Raw genomic sequence first — 26,600 nt, 5'->3', positions numbered from 1 at the left:
TAGAGATTTGTGAAGGAGGTTTGGTGAACCCTCTGTCAGGCACTTAAATGTGATTTGCAGAGTATCCATGTAGATGTAGATGTAGAAGCATTTGACATGGTGCCCCATTGCCAGCTGTTAACGAAGGTATGAGGATATCAAATAATTTCACAGGTATGTGACTGGTTTAAAGACTTCTTAAATAATAGAACCTAGTATGTTGTCCTCAGTGGCGAGTGTTCATCAAAAACAGGGTTATTGTCAGGAGTGCCCCAGGGAAGTGTGATAGGATGACTGTTGTTCTCTGTATACATAAATGATTTGGTGGACAGCAATCTGCTGCTGTTTGATGATGACGCTGTGGTGTATGGTAAGGTGTTGAAGTCAAGTATTGTAGGAAGATACAGTATGACTTAGACAAAGTTTCCAGTTGGTGTGATGAATTGCAGCTAGCTCTAAATGTGAAAAAATATAAGTAAATGTGGATGAGTAGGAAGAACAAACCTGTAATGTTTGGTTACAATATTACTAGTGTCCTGCTTGACAGTCAAGTCGTTTAAATGTCTGGGCGTAACGTTGCAATGCAATATGAAATGGAACAAGCATGTGAAGACTGTGGTAGGGAAGGCAAATGGTCAACTTTGATTTATTGGGAGAATTTTAGGAAAGAGTGGTTCACCTATAAAGGAGACCACATATAGGACCCTGGTGTAACCTATTCTGGAGTACTGCTCAAATGTTTGGGATCGGTACCAAGTTGGACTGAAGGAAGACATCGAGGCAATTCAGAAGTGAGCTGCTAGATTTGCTACCAGTAGGTTCGAACAACACGTGTGTTACAGAGATGCTTCAGGAACTCAAATCGGAATCTCTGGAGAGAGGGCGACATTCTTTTGAGAAACATTAGTGAGAAAATTTAGAGAACCAGAATTTGAAGCTGACTGTTGAACAATTTTACTGCTGCCAACATACATCGCGCGAAAGGACTATAAAGATAGTATTCAAGAAATTAGGGCTCATATGGAGGCATACAGACAGTTGTTCTTCCCTCGCTCTATTTGTGAGCAGAACAGGAGAGGAAATGATAAGTAGTAGTACAGGGTACCCTTCGCCACATACCGTATGGTGGCTTACAGAGTATGAATGTAAATGTAGATAATGTTATGTCCGAGGATGTACTGGCACAGCTCAGTCTATGCCTCTTGAACTCTGATGCCAAAAGTGTGGCACACCAAACTTATTCTGCCGTTGATCTCTCCATTTACAACCATGGTCTTCTACTATCTATCCACTGGAGGATTCACGATGACCTGTGTGGTAGTGAACATTTCCCAGTCTTCCTGTCACTTCCTCAGCATTGCTCCCCTGGACACCTGCCCCTATGGGTTCTCTGTAATGCTGACTGGGATGGGTTCACCTCTGCTGTCATTCTTTGCTCCCGTCACAAGGCAGTATCGACGCGGCTGTTCAACATAAAATGGCAGCCATTCTTTTGGCAGCCAACCAGGCCTTCTCCTCTTCCTTGGGATCTCCCCATGAGAAGACGGTACCTAGGTGGACCCCAGAGATCGCTGAGGCCATTGGCTCTCCAACGACAGAAGCGGCACCATTTACTGGAGCACTTTACTGCTTTTTAATGGCTCCATGCCCACGTCCATTACCTCATAAAACAACAAAAGCAAGAAGCCTGAGAATAGTATGTATCCACCATTGGATCATGTACCTCTGCTTCGCTGGTATGGGCAAAAAATACAAATTCTGTCACCGATCATTTTGCTAAGCATTATGCTCGTGCATGTGCGTCTGAGAACTATCACCCCACCTTTCACCTCTTAAAACAGCAGGTGAATCAAATCTGGTTATCTTTTACTACCCACTCCCTGGAGCCATATAATACTCCATTCAGTGAATGGGAACTCTCCAGTGCCCTAGCCCTATTGCCCTGATGTGGCTTGAGGGCCACATCACATCCACAACCAAATTCTGAAACATCTCTCAGTGGATTGTCAGCATCACATCCTTGCTCTCTTTAATCAGATCTGAAGTGAGAGATAGTTTCCATCTCAGTGCCGAAAAAGTGTTATAGTTCCGCTACTGAAACCTGGTAAGAACTGCCTTGAGGTGGACAGTTATTGCCCAATCAGCCATATTGACATTCTCTGCAAGTTGCTCAAATGTATGCTGAGCAAGTGGCTATGTTGGCTCCTTGAGTCTTGGGGCCTTTTGGCTGCATCTCAGGGGCGGTTTTCTCAAAGGCCGCTGTGCTGCTGATAATTCGGTTCACCTGGAGTCCATCATTCGGATGGCCCTTGCACATCGTCAGCACCACATTGCTGTCTTTTTCGACCTGCAGAAGGCTTACGACATGATGTGGTGACATTACATGAGTAGGGTCTCCGGAGTCCACTCCTAATTTTTGTCAAGAACTTCTTGTGACACTATATGTTTTGGGTTCAAGTGGTTGCTTCACTTGGTACCTTCCCATATCCAAGAGAGCAGGGTCCCGCAGGATTCTGTACTAAGTGTCCTCCTCTTTCTGGTGGCCATTAGTGGTCTAGCAGTGGTTGTGTGGTCTTGCTTTTGGTTTTCAGCCGCAAAGACTTGCGTCATGCACTTATGTCACCATCACACTACCCACCCACACCCAGAGGTTTACCTGGATGATCAATTACTTCTTGTAGTTGAGAGACACCACTTTTTGGGACTGGCCTTTGTTTCTCGACTGATGTGGCTTTCCACCTTTGCCAACTTAAGGAAAGGTGGTGACGATACCTCAATACACTTTGCTGCCTCAGTAACCTAGATGGGATGCAGATTGCTCTACTCTTTTTTTGGTTCTATAAAGCCGTTATTCTGTCTCACCTTGATTATGGGACTGTTGCAAATGCTTCAGCATCACCCTCGGCATTGTGGATACTGGATCCCAGTCAACAGTGTGAGGTCCAAGATCCACAACCAAATTTTCAAACATCATAGTGCTGATGGCATGAAACATATCCTCGGGCTTTTTAATCACATTTGGCAGGAGGGAGTATTTCTCTCTCAGTGCCGGGGAGGTATTATTATTCCTGTCCTGAAACCAGGAAAGGACCCACTAACTAACTATGATCCAATCTCTCTAACGAATCGACTGTGTAAGCTATTCGAATGAATGGCCAACCACCATCTTTGTTGGTGCCTCAATACCAGAGGGCATATATCGTGATTCCAAAGCAGCTCTCGGGCTTTTGGGCTGGATCATTTGGCATCTGCAATGTACAGTGCGTTTGTGCATCACCAATATCTGATTGCTGTGTTCTTTGATCTACAGAAGGCGTACCATACCACCTGGTGACATCACATCCTCTCTACACAGCATGAGTGGGGTTTCAGTTTACCCATTTTTATCCAGAATTTCTTATCTATCAAATTTTTTTGTAGTCCATATCAGTTTGTCTCTTAGTAACCAATATGTTCAGGAAACTGGAGTCCTCTGGGGTCGGTTCTGAGCACAACTCTATTTTCTGTCACCATCAGTGGTATCGTAAATGCTGTGGGGCCCCCCAATCTCTCCGTCACTATACATGAATGGTCTTTGTCTGTACTGTGCTTCTGCATCACTGCACACCACCAAGTTCAATTTCAGGTGGGTGTCTGGAGAGCCCAGGACTGGGCCCCGAATCAAGGCTATCAATGTTCCACTGAAAAATCATGAGTTATGCATTTTTGTCGACCCCAGACTGTGCATATGCACTCAGAAATATACCTTGATGACCAGTTACTTGAAGTCATTGAAACTTTACAATTCTTAGGTAGTTTATTTGACCACAAGTTAACTTGGCTACCACATGTCTACCGGCTCAAGGTAACTTGCATGAAGAAGCTGAATGCTCTCCATTTTCATAGGCACTCCTTGTGGGACACAGACCGCACAGTTCTTCTGAGATTTTACCAAGCACTAAGTTTATCCTGCTTGGACTATGGACCATCCATACTGAGTCTGTTGGACCCTGTTCACCACACTGGCATGTGGTTGGCAATTGGGCCCTCAGTATGAGCCATGTTGACAACCTCCTTGCGGAAGTTGGTGTCCAACCACTGCGGGTTAGGTGACAGCAGTATCTGACAAGTTACACAGTCACTATCTGTCAGATACCTACCCACCCATGACACTCAACTCTGCTCCACAACCAGCAGTTCAGACTGATTGTGCATCACCCAAAACTGGGAAGATCAACTGGGAGCCAATGTGATATTCTACTGAAGGACCTCCAGCAGCCTCTATTAGCCTGTGTTCCTAGAGCTCCCTTTCGACATCCCCCATGGGCTGTACCCTGTCCTGCAATATGGATGAAACTCTTTTGTGGTCCCACGAAGGATACTGATCCTACCCTTCTCCAACACCTTTTCCTTTAAATCCCCCATGATTATTCTAATTCGGTATGCATCTACACAGGTGGATCGAAAGTCAACGACAAGGTTGGTTACAGTTGTACTCATGCAAGGGGACATAAGAGGCACTGTTACCAAGTGCTTGCAGTTTATACACTGCAGCGTTGGTTGCCATCCCTCAGCTTTGCTATTCATCACATCCCAGGCCACGATGAACTTTCTGATCTATAGCTATTCCAATAGTTGCCTAAAAGGCTATCCCAAAAATTGTTTGGTCGCCAACATCCAGCACGCACTGGCTGACCTCTACAGCTCTGTAAAGACGTTGACCTTCATCTGCACGCTGAGCAACATAGGCATTTCAAGAAATGAACTCGCCGGCCATCTAGCTAAAGACAGAACTACAGGAGATCAACTTGATGCTGGGATACCGGACCCAGACTCAAGATTATGACTTCTACGTAACATTTTGATGCTATTGGAATTGGAATGGTAGGCTGTTATGTTACAAAACAAGTTGAGATCAATTAAAGGGTCCCTAAGGTGTGGCATACATCTTTCCAGGCCTCTTGGAAACATGCCATTGTGCTGTGCCAACTATGCATCGGTCACACAAGACTTACCTATGAGTTCTTTCTGCATTGGGAGGATTCTCCTCACTGCAACTGCGGTAGTCTACTGACGATAGTGCACATTCTTGTTGAGTGTGCCCTTCTGGCCGATCTGTGGCACACACTCAGCTTGCCTGCCTTGCCACCTTAGATGCTTGTGGGTGACATGATGGTCACTACCAAAGTAATGCATTTCCTGAGGGAGAGCAGATTTTACTCTAACCTATAATACTCTTCCACGTCCAGTGTTAGGGTTGGTTGTCAGTGTGAGAGCCTCCCCCTGTAGCAGGTTACTCACCAAGTGACCGCAGGTTACTTGCTTCCCCTCTCACCTTGTTGTGCCTTTAGACTCCCTTGTGCAGGGTTCTGCCTGGGTTATCTCTTTTATTTTATGTATAATGCTACAACTACTGTCACGCCCTTTTAAACTGTTTGACTTACTTATATAGTGTGAGCAGCCAAATCTCCATTTTCTTCTTCTTCTTCTTCTTCTTCATTTTTTACCATGTTACATGTTTCTCTCATGATAAGATGGGACTGGTGACCCAGTAGTTTAGTCTCGTAAACATATAATCATCATCATCATCATCATCATCATCATCATCAGCCTTCCAAACTAGCTCTGTGAACAGCCTACTAGTCAAGGCTGGAGTCCCTCCATTACCTATCAGGTGCCAACAGCAGCTGCTGAATTACACTATACATGTTTGTAGCAACCCTGTACATCCCAGCTACCGAGCGAGGTGGCGCAGTGGTTAGCACACTGGACGACGGTTCAATCCCGTCTCCGGCCATCCTGATTTAGGTTTTCCGTGATTTCCCTAAATCGTTTCAGGCAAATGCCGGGATGGTTCCTTTGAAAGGGCACGGCCGATTTCCTTCCCAATCCTTCCCTAACCTGAGCTTGCGCTCCGTCTCTAATGACCTCGTTGTCGACGGGACGTTAAACACTAACCACCACAACCACCACCACCACCACCATCCCAGCTACCATGTCCTTTTCTCTGGAACGAACTCCACGTCCCACAACAGCAACCCAGAACTGGATTTACAATTGCTGCCTGCTTCCAGTGTCTCTGTTTGGAACTGCAACTGCTTCCACTGTTGCCTCTGGTCAGGGAGACATCGCATCTGCCCCCTTGGCTTATGCCCTAACCTCAGATTTGTCTCAAAGTGTCCTTTTGTCCAAAAGATTCCGTTAACCCCACAATTTTTTGCCATCTGTTTCTGGCTGTCCTTGAGACTTACCCATGTTTGGAAGTGGTATTTACCAATAATTCAACAGCAACAGACAAATAGGCTTTGCATACACACATGTATGGTGCACTGAACTCCGCTCTCTGCCAAATGACTGCAGTGTGTTCATTTTGAATTGACAGCCATTAAATTAGCCCTTAGCCAAGTTCGTTCTTGCACTGGCAAGAGTATCCTAATCTGCAGTGACTCCCTTAGCAGCCTTCAGGCTACAGACCAGTGCTACTCTCCTCACCCACTGGTTATGGCTATCCAGGATATTGGGGGTGACTTCCATCAAGCTAGGAAAATGGGGGTCCCAGAATCAGAGGACCTTCAGTCATTTATGCGCCATTGACTGCTGGAAGTCAGGAACTCAGAATGGTCTGTCCTGATTTCCCCAAACAAACTCAGGACAATTAAGGAGACTACGAGCATGTGGCAGCCTTCCCTGCATGCTTCTTGCAGGGAATTCACCATCATCTGTTGACTCCACATTGGCCGTGCTTGGCTGACGCATGGCTAAATTCTCTGATGTGAGGATCCCCCTCACTGCCGATGTGGAGCCTGCCTGACAGTGGCCCATTTTCTCATAGACTGCTCTAGTTTGGCTGCTTTGAGGCAGCATCTTAATCTTCATGACAAGGTACCTCTGGTGCTAGTAGACGATGCCAAAGTAGCTGATCTGGTGTTATATTTTACCAGCAAAGGTAGTTTCTGTTCATCCCTGTAAGGCAGGGCTATTTTGTCTTGTTCACTGCCTGAGAGTTGGTGGGAGACCTCTCTCCTGCTCCAGCTTGGTGGAGTGTTTCTTGTTTATCACAGTGCTAGTACCATCACCAGACATAGTGAACTTGAGTGTTTTGTGTGACAGAGGTTGGTCATATATGAGAAACAGAAGCAGATCAAGAGGTAGCTTCCTGTCATAGAGATAGGTTTTAGCCAGTTTCCCACTGCCCTTCTGATGCCATATTGGCGCGTTTTGTTGAGAAGTATTGTGTGATTCACACTGTCAAAAGCTTTAGAAAGATCACAAAATATACAAACTGGCTTCAGCGATTCCAACATGTACATCTACATCTACATCCACATACATACTCCGCAATCCACCATATGGTGCGTGGCGGAGGGTACCTCGTACCACAACTAGCATCTTGTCTCCCTGTTCCACTCCCAAACAGAACATCATTTGTGCAAGAGAATACAGCCTCAGTTGTGTACAAGCCTTTTCGGAAACCAAACTGTTTTTCACTGATGATGTCAAACTTTTTTATGTGCCTCACAATTCTGCAATGCAGTATTTTCACGAGGACTTTTATGAATCTGGCCAAAAGAGAGAGATGAGAGAGTAATTTGTGGCTTATGTTGTATCTCCCATTTGAGAAGCAGCTTCACCTTAGGAAGCTCCACTCCATCTGGGAAGACATCCTGATACATAAAAGCATTAATATGTGAGCCAAAACTTTGAAAAATTGGTCTGAGCAGACGTTTAGAAGTTTATTAGTAATGTTATCTACACCTGATGATACTTTGCTTTTTAAAGAGAGAATGTTTTTCTTTACTTAATTTCTAGTTATGGAGGACATGCTTCTCTCAACTACAGAAGTAGGAAAATGGTGTTTCAGTACTTTCACGGCTCTTTCTAAGGAGCCAATGCAACCTATTTTATCAGCAGTGCTTAAGAAATGGCCATTGAAGATTTCTGAAATTATCTTGGGCTTGCTTATGTGTTTTATCATCAATGTTTAAGACAATGTCCTTGGTTTTACTGGCATAGACGGCACCTATCTCATCCCTTTACCACGTTCCGGACTATTTTGATTTTATTACAGGGTTGGTTAATTTTGGAGCTAAATATAAACTTTTCGACTGATTACTTCACTTACTATTTTAAAGTACTTTTTATAATGATTTGTTTGGGTAGGGTTTCCTGAATTTTTCACTGTAATGTACAATTCTTGTTGCTGTTTGCAAGATATCCTTCCCTTTGTTACCCATGGTTTTTTTTTGTGGTTCCTTTGGGTCAATTCCTTTAACCTTTTTTTTTCTTTTTTTTAAGACATCTTCAAATAGTGCTGCAATTTCATTGCTAAACAGATTATATCTGAAATTGACACCTACTTCACAATAGAAGTGTCTCCAGTTTCTATCTTGAAGATGTGATTTAAACACGTGGTTGGTTCTTCATTAATGGGTCTGACTGCCTTCCATTGAGACTCAGTTTTATTCTGACAGATATTCACATTATTAATGGTAAGTCTCTTATCATAGTCAGAGAGATCATTCAGTATTTTACCAATAATTATATTGGCCACTTTCCCTTGGTCTACAAAAATTTTGTCAATTAGGGCACTTGAATTTGGAGTTACTCTGGTTGGAAAATTGAGCACTGAGACAATGTTGTATATTTACATCAAATTCTCCAGGTTCATCTTCCCACTACTGTGTGTTAGGAAATTGATATTTAAATCTCCGAGTACTATAATATCTCTTGTACATTTTAAATGGGCGCAGTAAAAGTGTGTCAGACTGCTTCAAAAAGAAGCTAAGAATCCCTGAAGGTGCCCCATATATTGCAGCAATTAACAAGGCAGAATTATTTACAGTCAGGTCAATGGCACATGCTTCAAAATGATGCTCTAAACAAAAATTGTTTATATCAGTTGAATTACACTTGACATAGTTCTTAACAAAAATAACAACTCCACCTCTTTCTCTTCATTTTCTGCAGTATGAAGACTCAGACTGTTATCTGGTATTAAACGTCTTTCTATCCCAGAGCAGACATGGTGCATAGTGAAGTACAGTACATATGTATATTCTACACTTTCAAGCTCGTGCACATTGATACTCTGTGAATCACAGTAAAGTGTATGACAGAGGGTACATCCCACTGTACTAGTTATGGGGCTTTTTCCTATTCCATTCAGGTACGGTGTGTGTTTTCCCCATTGTTTAAATGCCCTTGTGTGTGCTGTAATTAATTTAATCTTATCCTGATGATCCCTACAGGGACAATATTTAGTGGGTTGTAGTATATTTGTAGAGTCATCATTTAAGCCCAGTTCTTGAAACTTTGTTGGTAGACTTTCACAGGATGGTTTCCTTCTGTCTTCAAGAATCTGCCAGTTCAGTTCTTTCAACATCTTAGTGATACTCTCCTATTGGTCAGACAAACCTGTGACCATTCATGGTACCCTTGTCTCTACATGTTCAATATCCCATGCTAGTCCTATTTGGTACAGGTCCCACACACTTGAGCAGTATTCTAGGATGGGTCACAGAAGTGATTTGTAAGCAATCTCCTTTGTTTCTTGTTACCAATTTCCCGTGTATTCCAATATAGTACTTTTATGTAATTTCCTTTTGCTGACTTGTTCTGGAAGCATATTCTCTAGTGCTTCATTTTTTGGTTGATACTTACATTTGGCTTTTTCACCTGGAACATCTGATTTTTCACTCCTGTTAGGGCATATTAGTTTCCTTTGTTTCTACTGTATAAACCTTCTGCTGAATGTTGCAGACCCCAATCTAATTAAATGCATGCCATCCTTTCCTAGACAATCTGCATGAAGAAATTTGTTTGCACCTGTGAAAACTACCTGAAGATGATCATATTGTTCATTGATGACATGGTTTGTCTTGGAGGTGTATTTATCACTCACTGACCTTTTAGGATTCTCTGACTATGAACTTGGATCATGCATAGACACTTCTTGCTGAATGAATCATGTTTCTTGCCTGGTTAGTAACAACTTCTTCACTGCTGCTGGTCCTTGACAGATTTGTTCTAACATGTACAAAGACACCTCTGTAATTATGTTTGGGTTCAGAAACTGGTTGTGTGGTCACTTGTTTTGCATTTCCCATATTTTTAAAATGAATGTCAAGTTGTTGTGTTCTAATTCCTGGTCGCACATCAATTTTGCAGTTGGGGACAGCAATATTTTTCTACAGCAAGTTGGTAATTATTAGAAATCCATTTTTATTTCATTGCATATCTGTGCTCTTGTATTTTCATTGCTGTATTTCATCAACTTCCATTTCTATTTATCTACAGATTTATGACTTGTTGTATAAATCTTGACATCATTGGAAACACTGGATATGTTATTGTCATTAAAGTTTGTGTGCACTCATGTATTGTTGCAGTCTTGTATTTTTGACTGGTGGATTTCACACACACGACAGTCTTTCTCATATTAATCTGTAATTTTCTTTATTTATAGTCAGCATTTTAGTTTTAATACCTCAGCATCATTTTGTAGTAAATTGATAATTTCTGTTTGTGAATGCACTGTACTTACAAGCTCAGCCATTTTGAAATGTAAACAGACATCGTATGTCAATGGAAAATCATCTAAGATGAATTTTGGGTTCACTTTTGTGCACTTTCCTGTAACCAGTAGTTGCACTTTATACACGAAATACATTTCATCATTTGTTTTCCACATTCTTTACATGAAGAACTGTTTATTTTTTGGCTTTTTGATGAGAGAGAGGTATCACTGCACTTTCCTATTGGCACCAGCTTTATGATTGACATGTTCCCACAGATATAAAATTTCTTGTGAATATTAGTATAATTTATAGTGCTTCTATTTACTTTGTAAAGGTATGATCTGTGTTACAATGTGTCAGTTGAGTATGGGTACTACTGTCCTTGGTGTCAAATTCTAAATGCCAAAACCAAAATCCACTCTACAGTCTCCATGCAAAGCATCTGTGGCCTAGTGACTGGTGCTAGTTAACCTGTAGCCAGATTTCAACTTTGCAGTCCTGCCAGTAAATCTGCAGCAGCAGCAGCAGCAGCAGCAGCAGCAGCAGCAGCTTCTCTGTTCCAGAATGAATCTCCCTGCCATGAAAACTTCCCGACACATTAGAACTGCATGGCAGATGGCCATGCTGACAGCTGACAGGATGAAGTTTTGTGCTGGACCATTAACTTGAGCGTGGATCCTCACTCATTACAGGCAGTGCTATTATTTACTGAGCTATCCAGGCATGATTCACAATCTGCACTTCAGCTGTGCCAGTCACTCTCTTCAGCTTTTCAGGCTTGACCACTGTTAAGGAAAGTCCAATTCCTGGTCCAGTACACAGCTTGAATTTGTCAGCTTATGTACTGGCTGTCAGCAGTTTGTGAGAAAAAGTAGAAATACACAGTTCATCATAAATAACACCACACTTAAAATAATTATTTGTTTGCAACATAAATGAGAAGAGGACAATTACTTGTTTGTTTTGTTTTGTGTTGACACACATGAAGTTCATGCACTCATGATAGTGAACACTAATTCTCATTTTTATTCAGAAAATATTTTGCAATCAGTGAAGTTTACTACATTACCTGTGTTTCTGTTTCAGGTTGATTGGCAAAATATGGGAAGCCCATACTGGGTTCGTTTTATACACGTGGAACTTATAGGATTTCTTCCATTCCTATCTCCACCTCCACCAGTGAAAGTTGGGGATAGAGTTAAAGTCAAGCAGTCTGTCAGGACTCCAAAGTATAAATGGGGGTCAGTGACTCATGGCTCAGTTGGAATTGTCACAAGTCAGTATCCATAATTTATTCTCTGTTTTTTAATGCATTAAAACTTGTATTTCACTTCTCTTGTTATTTTATCACAAGTGAAATTCAAATGAAACTGTATGGTTCCAGAGACCTTCTCAAGTCTCAAACATCTGTGGAGTATATATACAGACTGAAATGATCCGCCACACACCGTTGGGTGGCTTGCGGAGTATAAATGTAGATGTAGATGTAGATGAATGACAATGTTTACCAAGGCCAGGATTCAAACCTGGTGGCTTTGCACAGCTACATTAACTGCTCTAGTACACTTCCCTTCTCAGTCCAAATTCACATTCATGCCTCAACCCCCAAAACTCAAACAGCATTGCAAAAGCTCTCCAACTGTATTGGAATAGCACCTCAGCATCAAACAAAATGAGGAACTCTGGAGTGGGGTTCACTGGTATAGTCTGCCAGTAAACTCAAGAGCGAGCAAGCAGAGTCCCGACTCTGCCTACCCAGCTACACTGCAAGGCACTTCTACAAGCTGTTTCACAACATTGTACCGGACCTGTTGTGGCGCGTGCTTTAAATCTGTGGTGACGCCGTGTACAGATACATCCCGGCAGCGTTTATTTTTAGATAAATGCGTTAAGACTATAAGGAATACAAAAGACAATAGCTTCTTCCGAGACGCATAATTATAGAATAAATAATATTGACATAGAAACGGAAGTCAGGATTCTACTACAAACATAGAACTGAATGTCTGTCTGCCTGAATGTGTGTTCCTCTACTGCTGTTTGTAAAGCGAACCCCACGTAGTGTAATCAATCTGTAGAATTTTGGGCATCTTCTTACTTTGTGTTTCTACTAAAAGGTAGCAGTTTTCTTTGAAGGGCTGCATTGAAATGGAACAATTCTTGCAACACGAAGATTGTTTAAAAAGAAACGAGAAATGTATAACTTGCATGTTGTATTAGTCCAATTCGCACTACCTCTCTTTTCACTGTCATTGTAAACATGTCTAAAAAGTATCTGTACAATGTTATGCATATTGGGTATTTAGTCTATTGGCAGCTGTCAAAAAGGTTACATATATTTCAGTAGTATCAACAATTATTTGTTTTGAATATAAATAGATTAAATGATCTGTATTAAATTTTGTTATAAGAATGGGATGAAGTGTATCAACTTTTTAGACATGTTAAATATTGCTTTTGGTGGGTTTGCCATGAGTAAAACATGGCTTACAGGAGGTATAAACATTTGTCCTTTAAGGACAACAGTTTTACAAGCATAGAAGAGATTAAAAACGGATAGTTAAGACAGCTATAAACTATCCCAGAGAAACATTTCAAAAAGTGTTTCGGAAATTGGAAAAAGCACTGGAATATGTGTATAGTACGTAATGGGCAACATTTTGAAGAGGATAACATTGCTGTAAATTAACAAATAAAGCTCTTATCAAGAAATAAAAATTAATATGTGAAGGCACCTCGTATGTCAAGCTTTGCACATAGAAGTCCAGAATCGGTGTACATGTTTCAAAGGAAAATATCAGCAGTGTTTAGGATAGCTATTGCATACATGTTTTTAAGCAATATGTCCTAGAATAAGGTGAATAGTAACTGATGTAGAGATTTATTGACTGAATACATTTAAATGCTTCTTGTTGTTTATTTTCGTGTCCCTTTTGTATGCATCCTATTGTGGTGAGGCTGATGTTTGCATAAATTTCAGCCCTTTGATTGTGACTGGTAATAGTAGCCAACAGTTCTTTTTGTGTTGCCTCTTTAACAAATGCTGTAATAACAATAGAGATGATTGAACAATGATTGAACACTCCACACATACCTCCCTCTCCTTGGATACTGTGCATTTTGTTGCAATGTATGGCGATTATCCATCACTTCCGCATAGCGAAGTATATCAGTAAGTGTACAAAGTTAACTGACTGACTGGCAACTAAGGTCGCATGAACAGAATTGAGGTATGTCACTGCATGCCGATCTACACCGCTAGACAGGTAACGGGAAACTGATTTTGGGTGCCCCTGTAGGCCAGTGGCAGGATTCTTCTGGGAAAGGCAACTTCCCCCACCAAAAGCACTGCTCACTCCTGAGTTTACAGACAGACTATACCATATAGTTTCATTTGATTAAAGACCTATGCCTGGGTTTCAGGGAGGACCCCCACTTCATTTGATTCTGAGGTGGTATTCCTATACAGTTGGAAAGCCTCTGCAGTGCTGTTTGAGTTTAGGGGAAATGCTGAGTGGGCTGAAGCGTGAATGGAAATTTGGACTGAGGATGGAGGCATGCTAGGGTAATTTCTGCAGTTCTGCAAAGCCACTGCCCCTGAGTGGCATAGTGGCTAGTGCATCTGCCTAGTAAGCAGGAGACCCGGGTTTGAATCGATGCCATGATACACATTTTTATGCATCACTTCAGTCTGAAAATATACATCATAAATGAAATTCAGTTACATTAGAGTATTTTGTAGAATTATTTATGGTCCATGGCTTTGAATCTGTTTCAAATGATTATAAGACACAGCTAACATCTTTCTTTAAAATTCTTTAATTTCCTCTGCTACATATTTATATCCTCGTTTTGATTCAGTATTTACAGAACAGAGAAATTCCATTGCATTATCACTCTTTTCATTCTACATGTCATTATAAACACTTTCCATTAGCCAAACTGTGTCTGATAGCTCCTGGATTTGCCATATTGATTACATAGATTTTGCTTCCTTGCTTACTCGTTTGTATCAGTAGTTTACTCATAATAGAAAGTGCAAATGAAATTGAAGAAGATAAACGTTTATACTCTACATACCACAATTCTGGAAGAAACATACACAAAACGGAGAATATTTTTAAAAAAGAATTTAATTTAAAAAATGAAATAAAATTGTGATTTTTTTTTTTTTTTCAATTTCTTTATTTCTCTATCTATCTGTAGGTAACAAATGTTGTATGGACATGGTCCAAATGTACATGTAAATTTTGTATTACAAGGCAATTGGAACATACAAATACAGGTGTGTACATAAAGTAATACACACAAGATGCTACAGTCATCCATACACAGTAATTCAAATTTGTATACATATATATGCTTCTGTTATTACAAATTGATAATCAGTTTTTAATAACCCTATACCTTTGTTTCCCTTAACCAGCAAATCCTTTTATACATGACATTGATTCAGTACAAGTTTTACATCTGATGTGTAATATAAACATAATAGAACAATCATATTGGCCAACGTAGCCACTTACCATGTAAAAACATTGTTCAAGTAGAAATTTTTATTTTGTGCTTTAAATTTGTTTTCATCTTGAAATTTTCTGATGTAGAATGGCAGTCTGCTGTAAAATTTAACACCTATGCAGCTCATGTACCTTTCCTTGTTAGTTCTTTTTCTTTGCTGTGTATTGAGTAATGTGCTGTTTCAAGTGTTGTACCTATGAAAGATAGCATTCCTCTTAAAATCTTCAAGGTTGACATTGTTCTATAAAACATATTTTCATTATTTCTTTATTTATCCGTAGGCAATAAATATTATGTGGATGTGGTACAAATGTACATTCACTTGAGGCATTGTTAGTATTTTAAGCTTTCTGCAGCATGTCTGTGGAGAAGGATATGCTATTATTTGAATAGATGTCTTTTGAAATTAAAAAATTGTTATAGGTGGAAGTGGTATGAAAATAATAATGAATCTGTCAATTATAAAAAAAAATAAAAAATAAAAATTAAAAAAAAACTGGGATTTGGTTCAAATGGCTCTGAGCACTATGGGACTTAACATCTATGGTCATCAGTCCCCTAGAACTTAGACCTACTGAAACCTAACTAACCTAAGGACATCACACAACACCCAGTCATCACGAGGCAGAGAAAATCCCTGATCCCGCCGGGAATCGAACCCGGGAACCCGGGCGCAGGAAGCGAGAACGCTACCGCACGACCGCGAGCTGCGGACTACTGGGATTTGCGTGTCTCAATTGCACCGTCCAAGGCACTTGAGAAATGGTCAGCTGGTGATAAAATATGACATCCTACGTGATAACATCATTTTCTGCCGGCCGAAGTGGCCGCGCGGTTCTGGCGCTGCAGTCTGGAACCGCGAGACCGCTATGGTCGCAGGTTCGAATCCTGCCTCGGGCATGGATGTGTGTGATGTCCTTAGGTTAGTTAGGTTTAACTAGTTCTAAGTTCTAGGGGACTAATGACCTCAGCAGTTGAGTCCCATAGTGCTCAGAGCCATTTGAGCCAACATCATTTTCTGTGTTAACTGTTTTCTTTTGTATCAATAAATGATGATAAGTTAGCTACTCATAGCTACAAGAGGCATTCGGTAGCTCATCAAAAATTTGGCTCATCTGGCAGAACATTCTCATATTTTGTGATATGTGACTGCTGCTGTACTTAAAAGAAAAAGCTATTGACATGAAGAAACAAAATGTGCTGCTACAAGGCGTGCCATTCTTGTCAAAGAACAAAACGAATGAGAGATGTTGAATTGAAATATGGCTGAAGCGAAAATTTTATTAACTTTTTTCAGTTTTCTGTTCGCAAGTGTTCATTATATTTGTGGAAATACTATTTTCATAAGCAAGGAGAGAGGACTTATCTATAGAGTTACCTTAACATTTCTTCTCCAACAAATGTCTACTTTTGAAAAACAATTTTTTCCCCGAGAGCTGGAAATAATATTACTACATAATTATATATCATTTGGTCATAATTTAATTTAACTTTGGTTTACAGGTGTTAGTAGTAATGGAAGAGAAATCAGTGTTGACTTTCCACAACAAAGCGACTGGACGGGTGTTATATCAGAGATGGAAGTTGTTTCAAGCAGTCACCCAACTGTATCATGTGATAACTGCCGAGCTTTTCCGATCACTGGCCATCGTTACAAGTGCAAGACTTGTGAACATTTTAATTATTGTGAAAATTGTTTCTTCACAAAGAGAGGTCATCGCCATTTCTTCAATTGCATCTATGAACCTGGTTGGTACTGACAGTGATATTTCATTAGTGGAATTTGGCTTATAGAGGGTCTATATAGAGTATGTATCATAAAATAATTGACCATATTTCATTTGTAACAATATGAGTTAATTGTCACGGACATGACAAATTGCACCCATATGTTCATGGAAGAGGATTGTCGAAGTCTAACTAATTTGCAAATGAGAATATTAACAAAATCTGATCAGATGATGGATGAATCAGGTGTGGGACAGGAATGCACAGAGGAAAACAGTATAGGGTTTGTCGGGGGGCAGGGCATTGCAGTTCATGATAATGGAATACCAGTGGATCAAAGAAGAAAAATGAAATCATAAAACTAAAAGCTAAATTGGGGCAGGCAGTTAGGTTATATTAAAAAGGGTATGAGTGATCATTTTTTATGTGCTCAGCACTTCACTTTTATTATGAGTGGTCCATTTTTTAATCATTTAATAGTGACTTGAAGAATATTGTATTTAACTATATAATTCAGATGCAAATTCTTGCTATACTTATAAACTCTTCCAGCATTCAGCTAGCATGACTGAAAAAATCTACCAGGAAGATAATCAGATCAACCATTTTAAAAAATGAAATTGTTTAGGGTGAATGTGAGCTAGATGTTTCGTGCTTTTGTGTACTGCAGTTTATTTCAAGCAATGCATTTCCACTTATATTTTTTAGAGTGCAATAAAACTGTATAACTCACCATAGGTAAAGTCTACATTCCAGTGTTTTGACCATTTTGAAATTTCTGAAGGTATGCAACAGATTTTAACCTTGTATTTTGGAAATCATCTGAGAACTCAATGTAGTACTCTAGGATTTGATGTTTGTTGTAGTTAATCATTGTCTGCAATATTGAAATGGAGATTAAAAATCATTTTCTTAAAATTATTCTTGAATAAAATGTATATTGGCTGTAGCATCAACACTGACAGGCATAGTATCCTGTCACTTTTTCCATGTAGACATTTTCTGTGATTATTCATGTTCAGGAATGTTCGTTCCAGTGTATTCACATTTGACTGTTCTCATATCCCGTTGCTGACTACCAGTTAAACAGAAAACAGCCACTTTCACTAACTTTCTGATTTTTCTGTGATTACATTTTGTCTGCTTCAATAAAAAGTGAATGCATAAATATTTGTGTTTCATATGCAGGGAGTGCTCCAATATTTGCTGGAAAACCTGGTAAATATTATCATCGTGATGAAATTTTAAACCCTGGCCTTGTTCAGGATTGGGCTCATTGTATAAAGACTCTGAAAGTATCTTCAAGAGAGGCATGCGCACGTCATCTTGTGGATGGCTCTGATAATTATTGGCAGAGCTGTGGATCTCAGGGAAAGGTAAATATTATCTTAAGATTTTGTTTACTTTTTATTTCATATAATTGAGCCTGCTTACCAATGGTTAAGTTTGTACAACTTCTAAAGTTAAATTATCAGGCAGCCCAGATTAACTATCAAAGAAACGAGTTCAAGTCTTTTGCATGTAACCACAGATTCTAATATTTCACCCACAACTCATGTAACAATGCTCAGTAACCTGTGTGCAGAAAAAAGTCAGTGAACTTTGTCATTCAGATGTGATTAGTAGATAGGCGAAAGCGTGTTCCGCTATTCTTACTTGTCTCTGTCATAGTTCTACTGTCAGTATGGAGGGGAGTTTCTACACATTCAGGGGTTAATTGAAAAAGAAAGGGGCCAAAATTTCCAGCTAGACTACCTGATTTCATTTTTCTATGCTTTGCTCACTTTGTGTGGATGCCAATATTGTACAATATCATGACAATTTTCATTTTCTGCCCTCTTCCAGCTAAGATATTGCGCTGCCAGTAATACGTTCACTGTTGATGGAACATTAAATTTTGACTGGCCCTCTTGTTAAGAAAAGGCAAAGTAGTACTAAGACTAAAAATTAAAAGAAAAAATAATAAATAAGTAAAATACCCAAGTAAACAAATTAGGGAGCTGAAATTATGTCATAGATTAAAATTGTGTACCACACTGTGACTGAAATCTGGGCCCCCATACCATGAAAATAATTTTAGTAAAAAAGGAGGAGGATTAAAACTAGACAAGATATGGTGGTTGACTTTGTACCAACGAAGTGACAATCAATTACCTGTAATCGAGAGAGATGGCACTAGCCAGAGATAGTTTTAAAGTTGAAAGCACATGGTGAGTGGTGGTGCCATCTAAGTGCTCTATATAAGCAGGACCTCAAGCGCCTAGCAGCCAGTCGCTGACTCACCTCAGAAGATGTTGCCCACAGTAGGCAATGAAACGTCAGGAAGGAGAAGTAGTTTTATATGTGGAGCACGGCAATTCAGCCCGGAAGTTTTAATTAATAAATCACAGTTCACAAAATCCTTCCCGTTCCATCACACATACACTGACAGAAAAAAATCACAACACTAAAAAATGATTGATGTAGAATAATGAAAGTTACTGAACACATGTGTCTAGATAACATATTCAAGTGGTTAATATTGCAAGATTACAGGTTAATCTAAGTGCGAGATAAGCCATTACAAATTTGAAATGCTGGTGCCTTGATAACCAGTGTAACCTCCAGAATGTTGAATCCAAGCATACAAACATGCATGCTTTGTGTAGTACAAGTGCTGTATGTCAGTTTGTGGGATTGAGTTCAATGTGTGTTGCATTTGGTCAGTCAATAGAGGGCCAGTTAATGCTGTTTATGAATGATGCTGGAGTTATCATCCAATGATGTCCCATATGTGCTTGATTGGTGACAGATCTGGTGATTGAGCAGGCCAAAACTCTGTAGAGCATGTCTGGTTACAGCTGCGGTATGTGAGTGAGCATTATCCTGTTGGAAAACACCTCCTGGAATGCTGTTCATGAATGGCAGCACAACAGGTGAAATCACCAGATCGACATATAGTTTTGCAGTCAGGATGCGTGGACTAACCATGAGAGTTCTCCAATAGTCAGATCAGAACTCAAGGTGTAGTTCCAATGTGTGTAACATGCAGACAGGTTGGTTGCAGGCCGTCAACTGCCTTACTTTTGACCAACACAACGGTCATCACTGGCACCAAGGCTGAACCAGCTTTCACCAGTAAATACAACAGACCTCCATCCTGCCCTCCAGTGAGCTCTCACTTGACACCACTGAAGTTCCAAATGATGGTGGTTTGAGGAGTGGAATGCATGCCAAAGGGTGCCTGGCTTGGAGCTGTCTTTCAAGTAACCAGTTTGTAACAGTTTCCTGTGTCACTGTGGTGCCAACTGCTGCTGAAATTGTTGCTGCAAATGCTGTATGATGCGCCAGAGTCATACATCGAATGCAATGGTCTTCTCTCTCAGCATTGCCTTATGCCTGTCCGTAGACCAGTCTTCTTTCGATTTCACATTCTCGTGACTACCTACCACTGTCTGCAACCGTGCAATGGCTACAGTGCTGCCAAGTCTTTCTGCAGTATCCCAGAAGGAACACCCAGCTTCTCATGGCCCTATTACAAAATCTTGTTCAAAGTCAATGAGGTGCTGATAGTGGCATATTTGTCACCTTAAAGGCATTTTTCACTAATGTCAACTCACCACGACCAATTTCAAAGGTAACTAACACTCAAGGCCATTACAGCAAGTATTTAAAGCAAACCTGATTTGAATCCATGTAGTGCCATTTCTAGTGCCACTCTTACGCGACTGGCACAAAATTTTGTTGAATAGACATCATCTTTCAGATGTAGAAACACGCTTATTCATGTTTCATCTAATACATCTATTAAGCTGTAAATAAAGCTAAATTTTAAAATATATTTTCTTGCATCTTCTTCCTTTTTTGTGGATCAGCATTCTTCATGTAGCCCTATACTAATAAAAGTACCACTCACAGTCAACTTCTTCAGGCTGTGATGATGATGATGATGATGATGATGTGGTGGCCGTGGTGGAACACACCTAGTGCACGATGTATGGGCGGCGTGTGGTGTAGCAGAAGCTGATCCCATGACCCTTTGCTGCACTGAATGAGTGGGCAGGCAGCTGTCCAGGTGGTCAGATACCTGCATCCATAAGGCATGCACACCTGATACACTCATGTATTCAGTGTCATACCCGGCCAGTTCAAACGGATAGAAACATGTTGCCATGCCAGGTGGCACACAACCAAGTGGAAATGAGAACTACTTTATTCCTTGCAGTACATACACTGGCACATGTGATGAAGTGGGATCAGAGGACATATGGCAGCATAGCACAACAGGGCTGGACTGTCCACTAGATCCTTGGGGTAATTCATCAAGCCAAGCAAAAGTTTTCCGGGCACAAAAACGTGCAGTAAGAATTATATGTGGTGTGAACTCAAGAACATCCTGCAGAAGCCTGTTTAGGGAACTAGGGATACTAACTACAGCTTCCCAGTATATTTATTCCTTAATGAAATTTGTCATTAAAAATATATCACTTTTTCAAACCAACAGCTCAATTCATGGAATCAATACTAGAAATAAGAATAATCTTCACAAGAATTTAAAGTCACTTAGTCTTGTACAAAAAGGTGTGCATTATTCAGGAACACACATTTTCAATAACTTGCCAGCAGCCATAAAAAGCTTAACAACCAATGAAATTCAGTTTAAGAGAAGCCTAAAGGATTTATTGGTGGCCAACTCCTTCTACTCCATTGATGAATTTCTTAGTAAAACCAACTGATTTGTATATAAGTACAACATAACTTCTGCACAATTTCAGTGCAGTAATGTGTTCACTGAAAATTTGTGTGTGTGTGTGTGTGTGTGTGTGTGTGTGTAAGTATAATCTAACTTCTGCACCATTTCAGTGCAGTAATGTGTTCATTGTAAATAAGTATTACGGTAGTTGTATTACATGTTTATTACCTTATAAATAAATAAAAAACGTTTTTTATTTTAAATTCAGTGCATTAGTATTTGTAAAATGACTCTTAGTGTTCATTAAAAATGACGATCATTCCACTTGGGACCTGTGGAATGGTACATTAGCTTATTTGTTTTAGTTGTAAATATTTGTCATGTATTGTTGTTTTTCTGACATGTTCCACATCCAGGAGGACCTCCTCACTACGGATCAATTGGAATGAAAGTAAATCTAATCTAATCTAATAAGGCATGCACACCTGATACACTCATGTATTCAGTGTCATACCCGGCCAGTTCAAACGGATAGAAACATGTTGCCATGCCAGGTGGCACACAACCAAGTGGAAATGAGAACTACTTTATTCCTTGCAGTACATACACTGGCACATGTGATGAAGTGGGATCAGAGGACATATGGCAGCATAGCACAACAGGGCTGGACTGTCCACTAGATCCTTGCACACTAAGGAAACAGCATGTTCTGCATGAATGTACTGTTCTGGTAGTACGTTAATAACCATGAATAGGCTAAAGGTGACAGATCATATCACACTTCTGTACACAATTGTACAGAATGGCCAAGCTAGGGGGGTGAGCACCAGGGTAACGTGTGAATTTAGGGGTAGTAAGAAGAAGGCATAATTGACACCAAAGTGGTTTATTGGGAAAGGGGATATAGGGACTCTACATAGGGGGAAGCATGATGGAAAACTTCAGTCACTTAAGATTGGCCTTTTGCTTATTGAGATCAGGAATAGGCCTGCTATAGGTGAAAATCACACAAATTGATTGGGGGAAAGCTCATTGGTCATCTTGGAAGATACGGGTATGTATCACATGGTGGAAGGGTCAAAAATATCAAAATATCAAGACTGTAACAATACCAGAGAAGGAAAGTTGCTACTCACCATATAGAGGAGATGCTGAGTCACGATAGGCACAACAAAAAGATTCACACAATTGTAGCTTTCGGCTATAAAGACCTTTGTCAGCATTAGACACACATACACACACGCACACACTCTCTCACAGACGCAACTTGCACACACGTCTGCAGTCTCAGAGAACTGAAACCACACTGTGAACAGCAGCACCAGTGCATGATGGAAGTGGCGACTGGGTGGGGGTAAGGAGGAGGCTGGGGTGGGGAGGGGGACGGATAGTATGGTGGGAGTGGCAGACAGTAAAGTGTTGCAGTTTAGACAGAGGGCAGAAGAGAAGGTGCAGAGGGGGAGGGGGTAAGTAGCGGAAAGGAGAGAAATAAAAAGAAATTAAAAGACTGGGTGTGGCGGTGAAATGACAGCTGTGTAGTACTGGAATGGGAACAGGGAGGGGGCTGGATGGGTGAGGACAGTGACTAATGAAGGTTGAGGGTTACGGGAACGTAGGACGTATTGCAGGAAAAGTTGCCACCTGTGCAATTCAGAAAAGCTGGTGTTGATGGGAAGGATCCATATGGCACAGTCTGTGAAGCAGTCTTTGAGATGATGGATATCATGTTTGGCAGCGTGTTCAGCAACAGGGTGATCCACTTGTTTTTCGGTGGCCATTCATAGGGACAGACGGCTTGTTGGTTGTCATGCCTACATAGAATGCAGCACAGTGGTTGCAGCTTAGCTTGTAAATCACATGACTGGTTTCACAGGTAGCCCTGCCGTTGATTGGGTAGGTGATGTTAGTGACAAGACTGGAGTAGGTGGTGGTAGGAGGATGTATGGGACAGGTCTTGCATATAGGTCTATTACAGGGGTATGGACCATGAGGTAAGGGATTGGGAGCAAGGGGTTGTGTAAGGATGGACTAGTATATTGTGTAAATTCGGTGGATGGCGGAATACCACGGTAGGAGGGTTGGGAAGGATAGTGGGCAGGACATTTCTCATTTCAGGGCACAACGAGAGGTAACCGAAACCCTGGCGGAGAATGCAATTCAGTTGCTCCAGTCCCGCATGATACTGAGTTATGAGGGGAATGCTCTGTGGCCGATTGTGGGACTTTGGGAGGTGGTGGGAGACTGGAAAGGTAAGGCACAGGAGATTTGTTTTTGTACAAGGATGGGAGGATAATTACAGTCAGTGAAGGCTTCAGTGAGAACCTCGGTATATTTTGAGAGGGACTGCTCGTCACTGCAGATGCGACGACCATGGGTGGCTAGGCTGTACAGAAGGGACTTTTTGGTATGGAATGGGTGGCAGCTGTCGAAGTGGAGGTATTGCTGGTGGTTAGTAGGTTTGATATGGACGGAGGTACTGATGTAGCCATCTCTGAGGTGGAGATCAACATCTAGGAAGGTGGCTTGTTGGATTGAGTAGCACCAGGTGAAGCAAATGGGGGAGAAGTTGTTGAGGTTCTGGAGGAATGTGAATAACGTGTACTCACCTTCAATCCAGATAGCAAAGATGTCATCAGTGAATCTGAACCAGGTGAGGGGTTTAGGATTCTGGGTTTTTAGGAAGGACTCCTCTAGATGACCCATGAATAGGTTAGCATAGGATGGTGCCATGCGGGTGCCCATAGCCGTACTGCGGATTTGTTTGTAGGTAATGCCTTCAAAGGAGAAGTAATTGTGGGTGAGGATATAGTTGGTCATGGAGACTAGGAAGGAGGTTGATGGTTTGGAATACATAGAGCATCTGCAAAGGTAGTGTTCGATAGCAGTAAAGCCATGGGCATTAGGAATGTTAGTGTACAGGGAGGTGGCATCAGTAGTGACGAGCAGGGCACTGTGTGGTAAAGGGAGAGGAACTGTGGAGAGTTAGTTGAGGAAATGGTTGGTGTCTTTTATATAGGAGGATAGATTCCGGGTAATAGGTTGAAGGTGTTGGTGTTTTGTTGTGCCTGTCGCAGCTCAGCATCTCCGCTATATGGTGAGTAGCAATTTTCCTTCTCTGGTATTGTTACATTTCATCCTGGATTTTCCATTGTTTGAAAATATCAAAACTGTTACAGTAGTTTCTAATCATTAAATATTGTACCTAACTGTACCACAATCTTGAGAGTAGGTACTGATGACCTCACTGTTCAGCACCCAGCGATTTTAAATCCATCTGTTCATCATTGATGGTAAGGCCTGTGGTTATATAATCATGAAATTAAACGTGTTTCATCACCGACACAAATCTCATATCTATAAGGTACATGCTGCAGCTCACAGATAATGATTTTTCACTCATGGTGTCATATTCAGGTCATAAATATGAGGCATATAACTTGGTATCTTTATAGAGTGAAAACTAGTGGTGAAATATAATGTGGCAATTCTTGATCAACATAAACCACATATAAAGGGGATATCAGCTTTGTGATTTGCACATCAGTGATAGTAGGGACAGCAGTGATTAGATAGATCAGAGGACATGGTTGTGATGGGCCAGTATTCATGCTGATTGATTAAAATAATCCTTGAAATGAGATTAACCACTATACACAGTTCAGCAATGCTCGACTCTAATTGGAGTGTTGGCTTCATATTGTCACAGGGTTGAGATTCCCATGTCTACTTTCATACTTAGCAGCTAAACTCACTGCAAAAATAAGTGTAACCTGTGTTCCTTCAGTAAAATATACCTAAGCATCAGCAAGTTATGTGAATTTAAATACTACCAACTGCAATGCAAATAATAATAATAATATTAATAATAATAAGTTTATGAAAAAAATTATGTATATTCTATTGGAGGAGTGATGCAGCCAACACCAAAGGTTTTAGATTATAATGAACTGATGGTTTAGTAACTTAGTTAAGCACAAGAATAGCTTAAAATGGTGGTCTTACAAATACTGTTTAACATTGAAATAAAATCACAGTGATATTCAGATGCAGTAAAGCTTGTGTGATTGTGAACTTAGTGTTAGTAGATTCCTCAATTATTATTTAAACATCATTGCTGTGTGAAAAAAACTGAGTCTCATTCCATTAACCAACTACAAAACATTCACCAGCTCATAAATATACAAAGTCCACTATGGTGATCAACGTACACGAAGTGATCAAAAGTATCCGGACACCTGGCTGCAAATGACTTACAAGTTCGTGGCTCCCTCCATCAGTAATGCTGGAATTCAGTATGGTGTTGGCTCACCCTTAGCCTTGATGACAGCTTCCACTCTTACAGGCATATGTTCAGTCAGGTTCTGGAAGGTTTCTTGGGGAATGGTACCCCATTCTTCACAGACTGCTGCACTGAATAGAGGTACTAATGTCAGCTGGTGAGGCCTGGCATGAAGTTGGCATTCTAAAACATCCCAAAGGTGTTCTGTGCAGGCCAGTCCATTACAGGGATGTTATTGTCATGTAACCACTCTGCCACAGGCCATGCATTAAGAGTGGGTGCTCGATTGTGTTGAAAGATGCAGTCGCCATCCCCCAATTGTTCTTCAACAGTGGGAAGCAAGAAGGTGCTTAAAACATCAATGTAGGCCTGTTCTATGATAGTGCCACACAAAACAACAAGGGGTGCAACACCATAACACCACTGCCTCCGAATTTTACTGTTGACACTACTCACGCTGCCAGATGACGTTCACCTGGCATTCACCATACCCACACCCTGCCCTCTGATCGCCACATTGTGTACCATAATTTGTCACTCCACACAACATTTTCCACTGTTCAATTGTCCAATGTTTATGTTCCTTACACCAATCAAGATGTCATTTGGCATTTACCGGTGTGATGTGTGGTTTATGAGCAGCCGCTCGACCATGAAATCCAAGTTTTCTCACCTCCTGCCTGTGGTGTCACCGCCAGACACCACACTTGCTAGGTGGTAGCTTTAAATCGGCCGCGGTCCATTAGTACATGTCGGACCCGCATGTCACCACTGTCAGGGATCGCAGACCGAGCGCCACCACAAGGCAGGTCTCGAGATATGGACTAGCACTTGCCCCAGTTGTACGGACGACGTAGCTAGCGACTACACTGACGAAGCCTCGCTCATTAGCTGAGCCAATAGTTAGAATAGCCTTCAGCTAAGTCAA

At 40.9% G+C, this 26,600-nt stretch overlaps 1 protein-coding gene across 1 annotated transcript in view; it reads left to right on the top strand.

Annotated features, from left to right (window-relative positions):
- The window catches only part of LOC126469882 (E3 ubiquitin-protein ligase HERC2), an 846,528-nt gene that overhangs the window by 488,677 nt on the left and 331,251 nt on the right, over positions 1–26,600 (top strand). Inside the window, exons 47-49 of the mRNA XM_050097213.1 lie at positions 11,562–11,751; positions 16,497–16,742; positions 17,910–18,097. Coding sequence (XP_049953170.1) covers positions 11,562–11,751; positions 16,497–16,742; positions 17,910–18,097 — 624 coding nt within the window. The remainder of the gene's footprint in view (positions 1–11,561; positions 11,752–16,496; positions 16,743–17,909; positions 18,098–26,600) is intronic.

The sequence above is a fragment of the Schistocerca serialis genome, chromosome 3, assembly GCF_023864345.2.
Source record: "Schistocerca serialis cubense isolate TAMUIC-IGC-003099 chromosome 3, iqSchSeri2.2, whole genome shotgun sequence".
Classification (NCBI taxonomy): domain Eukaryota; kingdom Metazoa; phylum Arthropoda; class Insecta; order Orthoptera; family Acrididae; genus Schistocerca; species Schistocerca serialis.
This window is presented reverse-complemented; position numbering and strand designations above follow the sequence as displayed.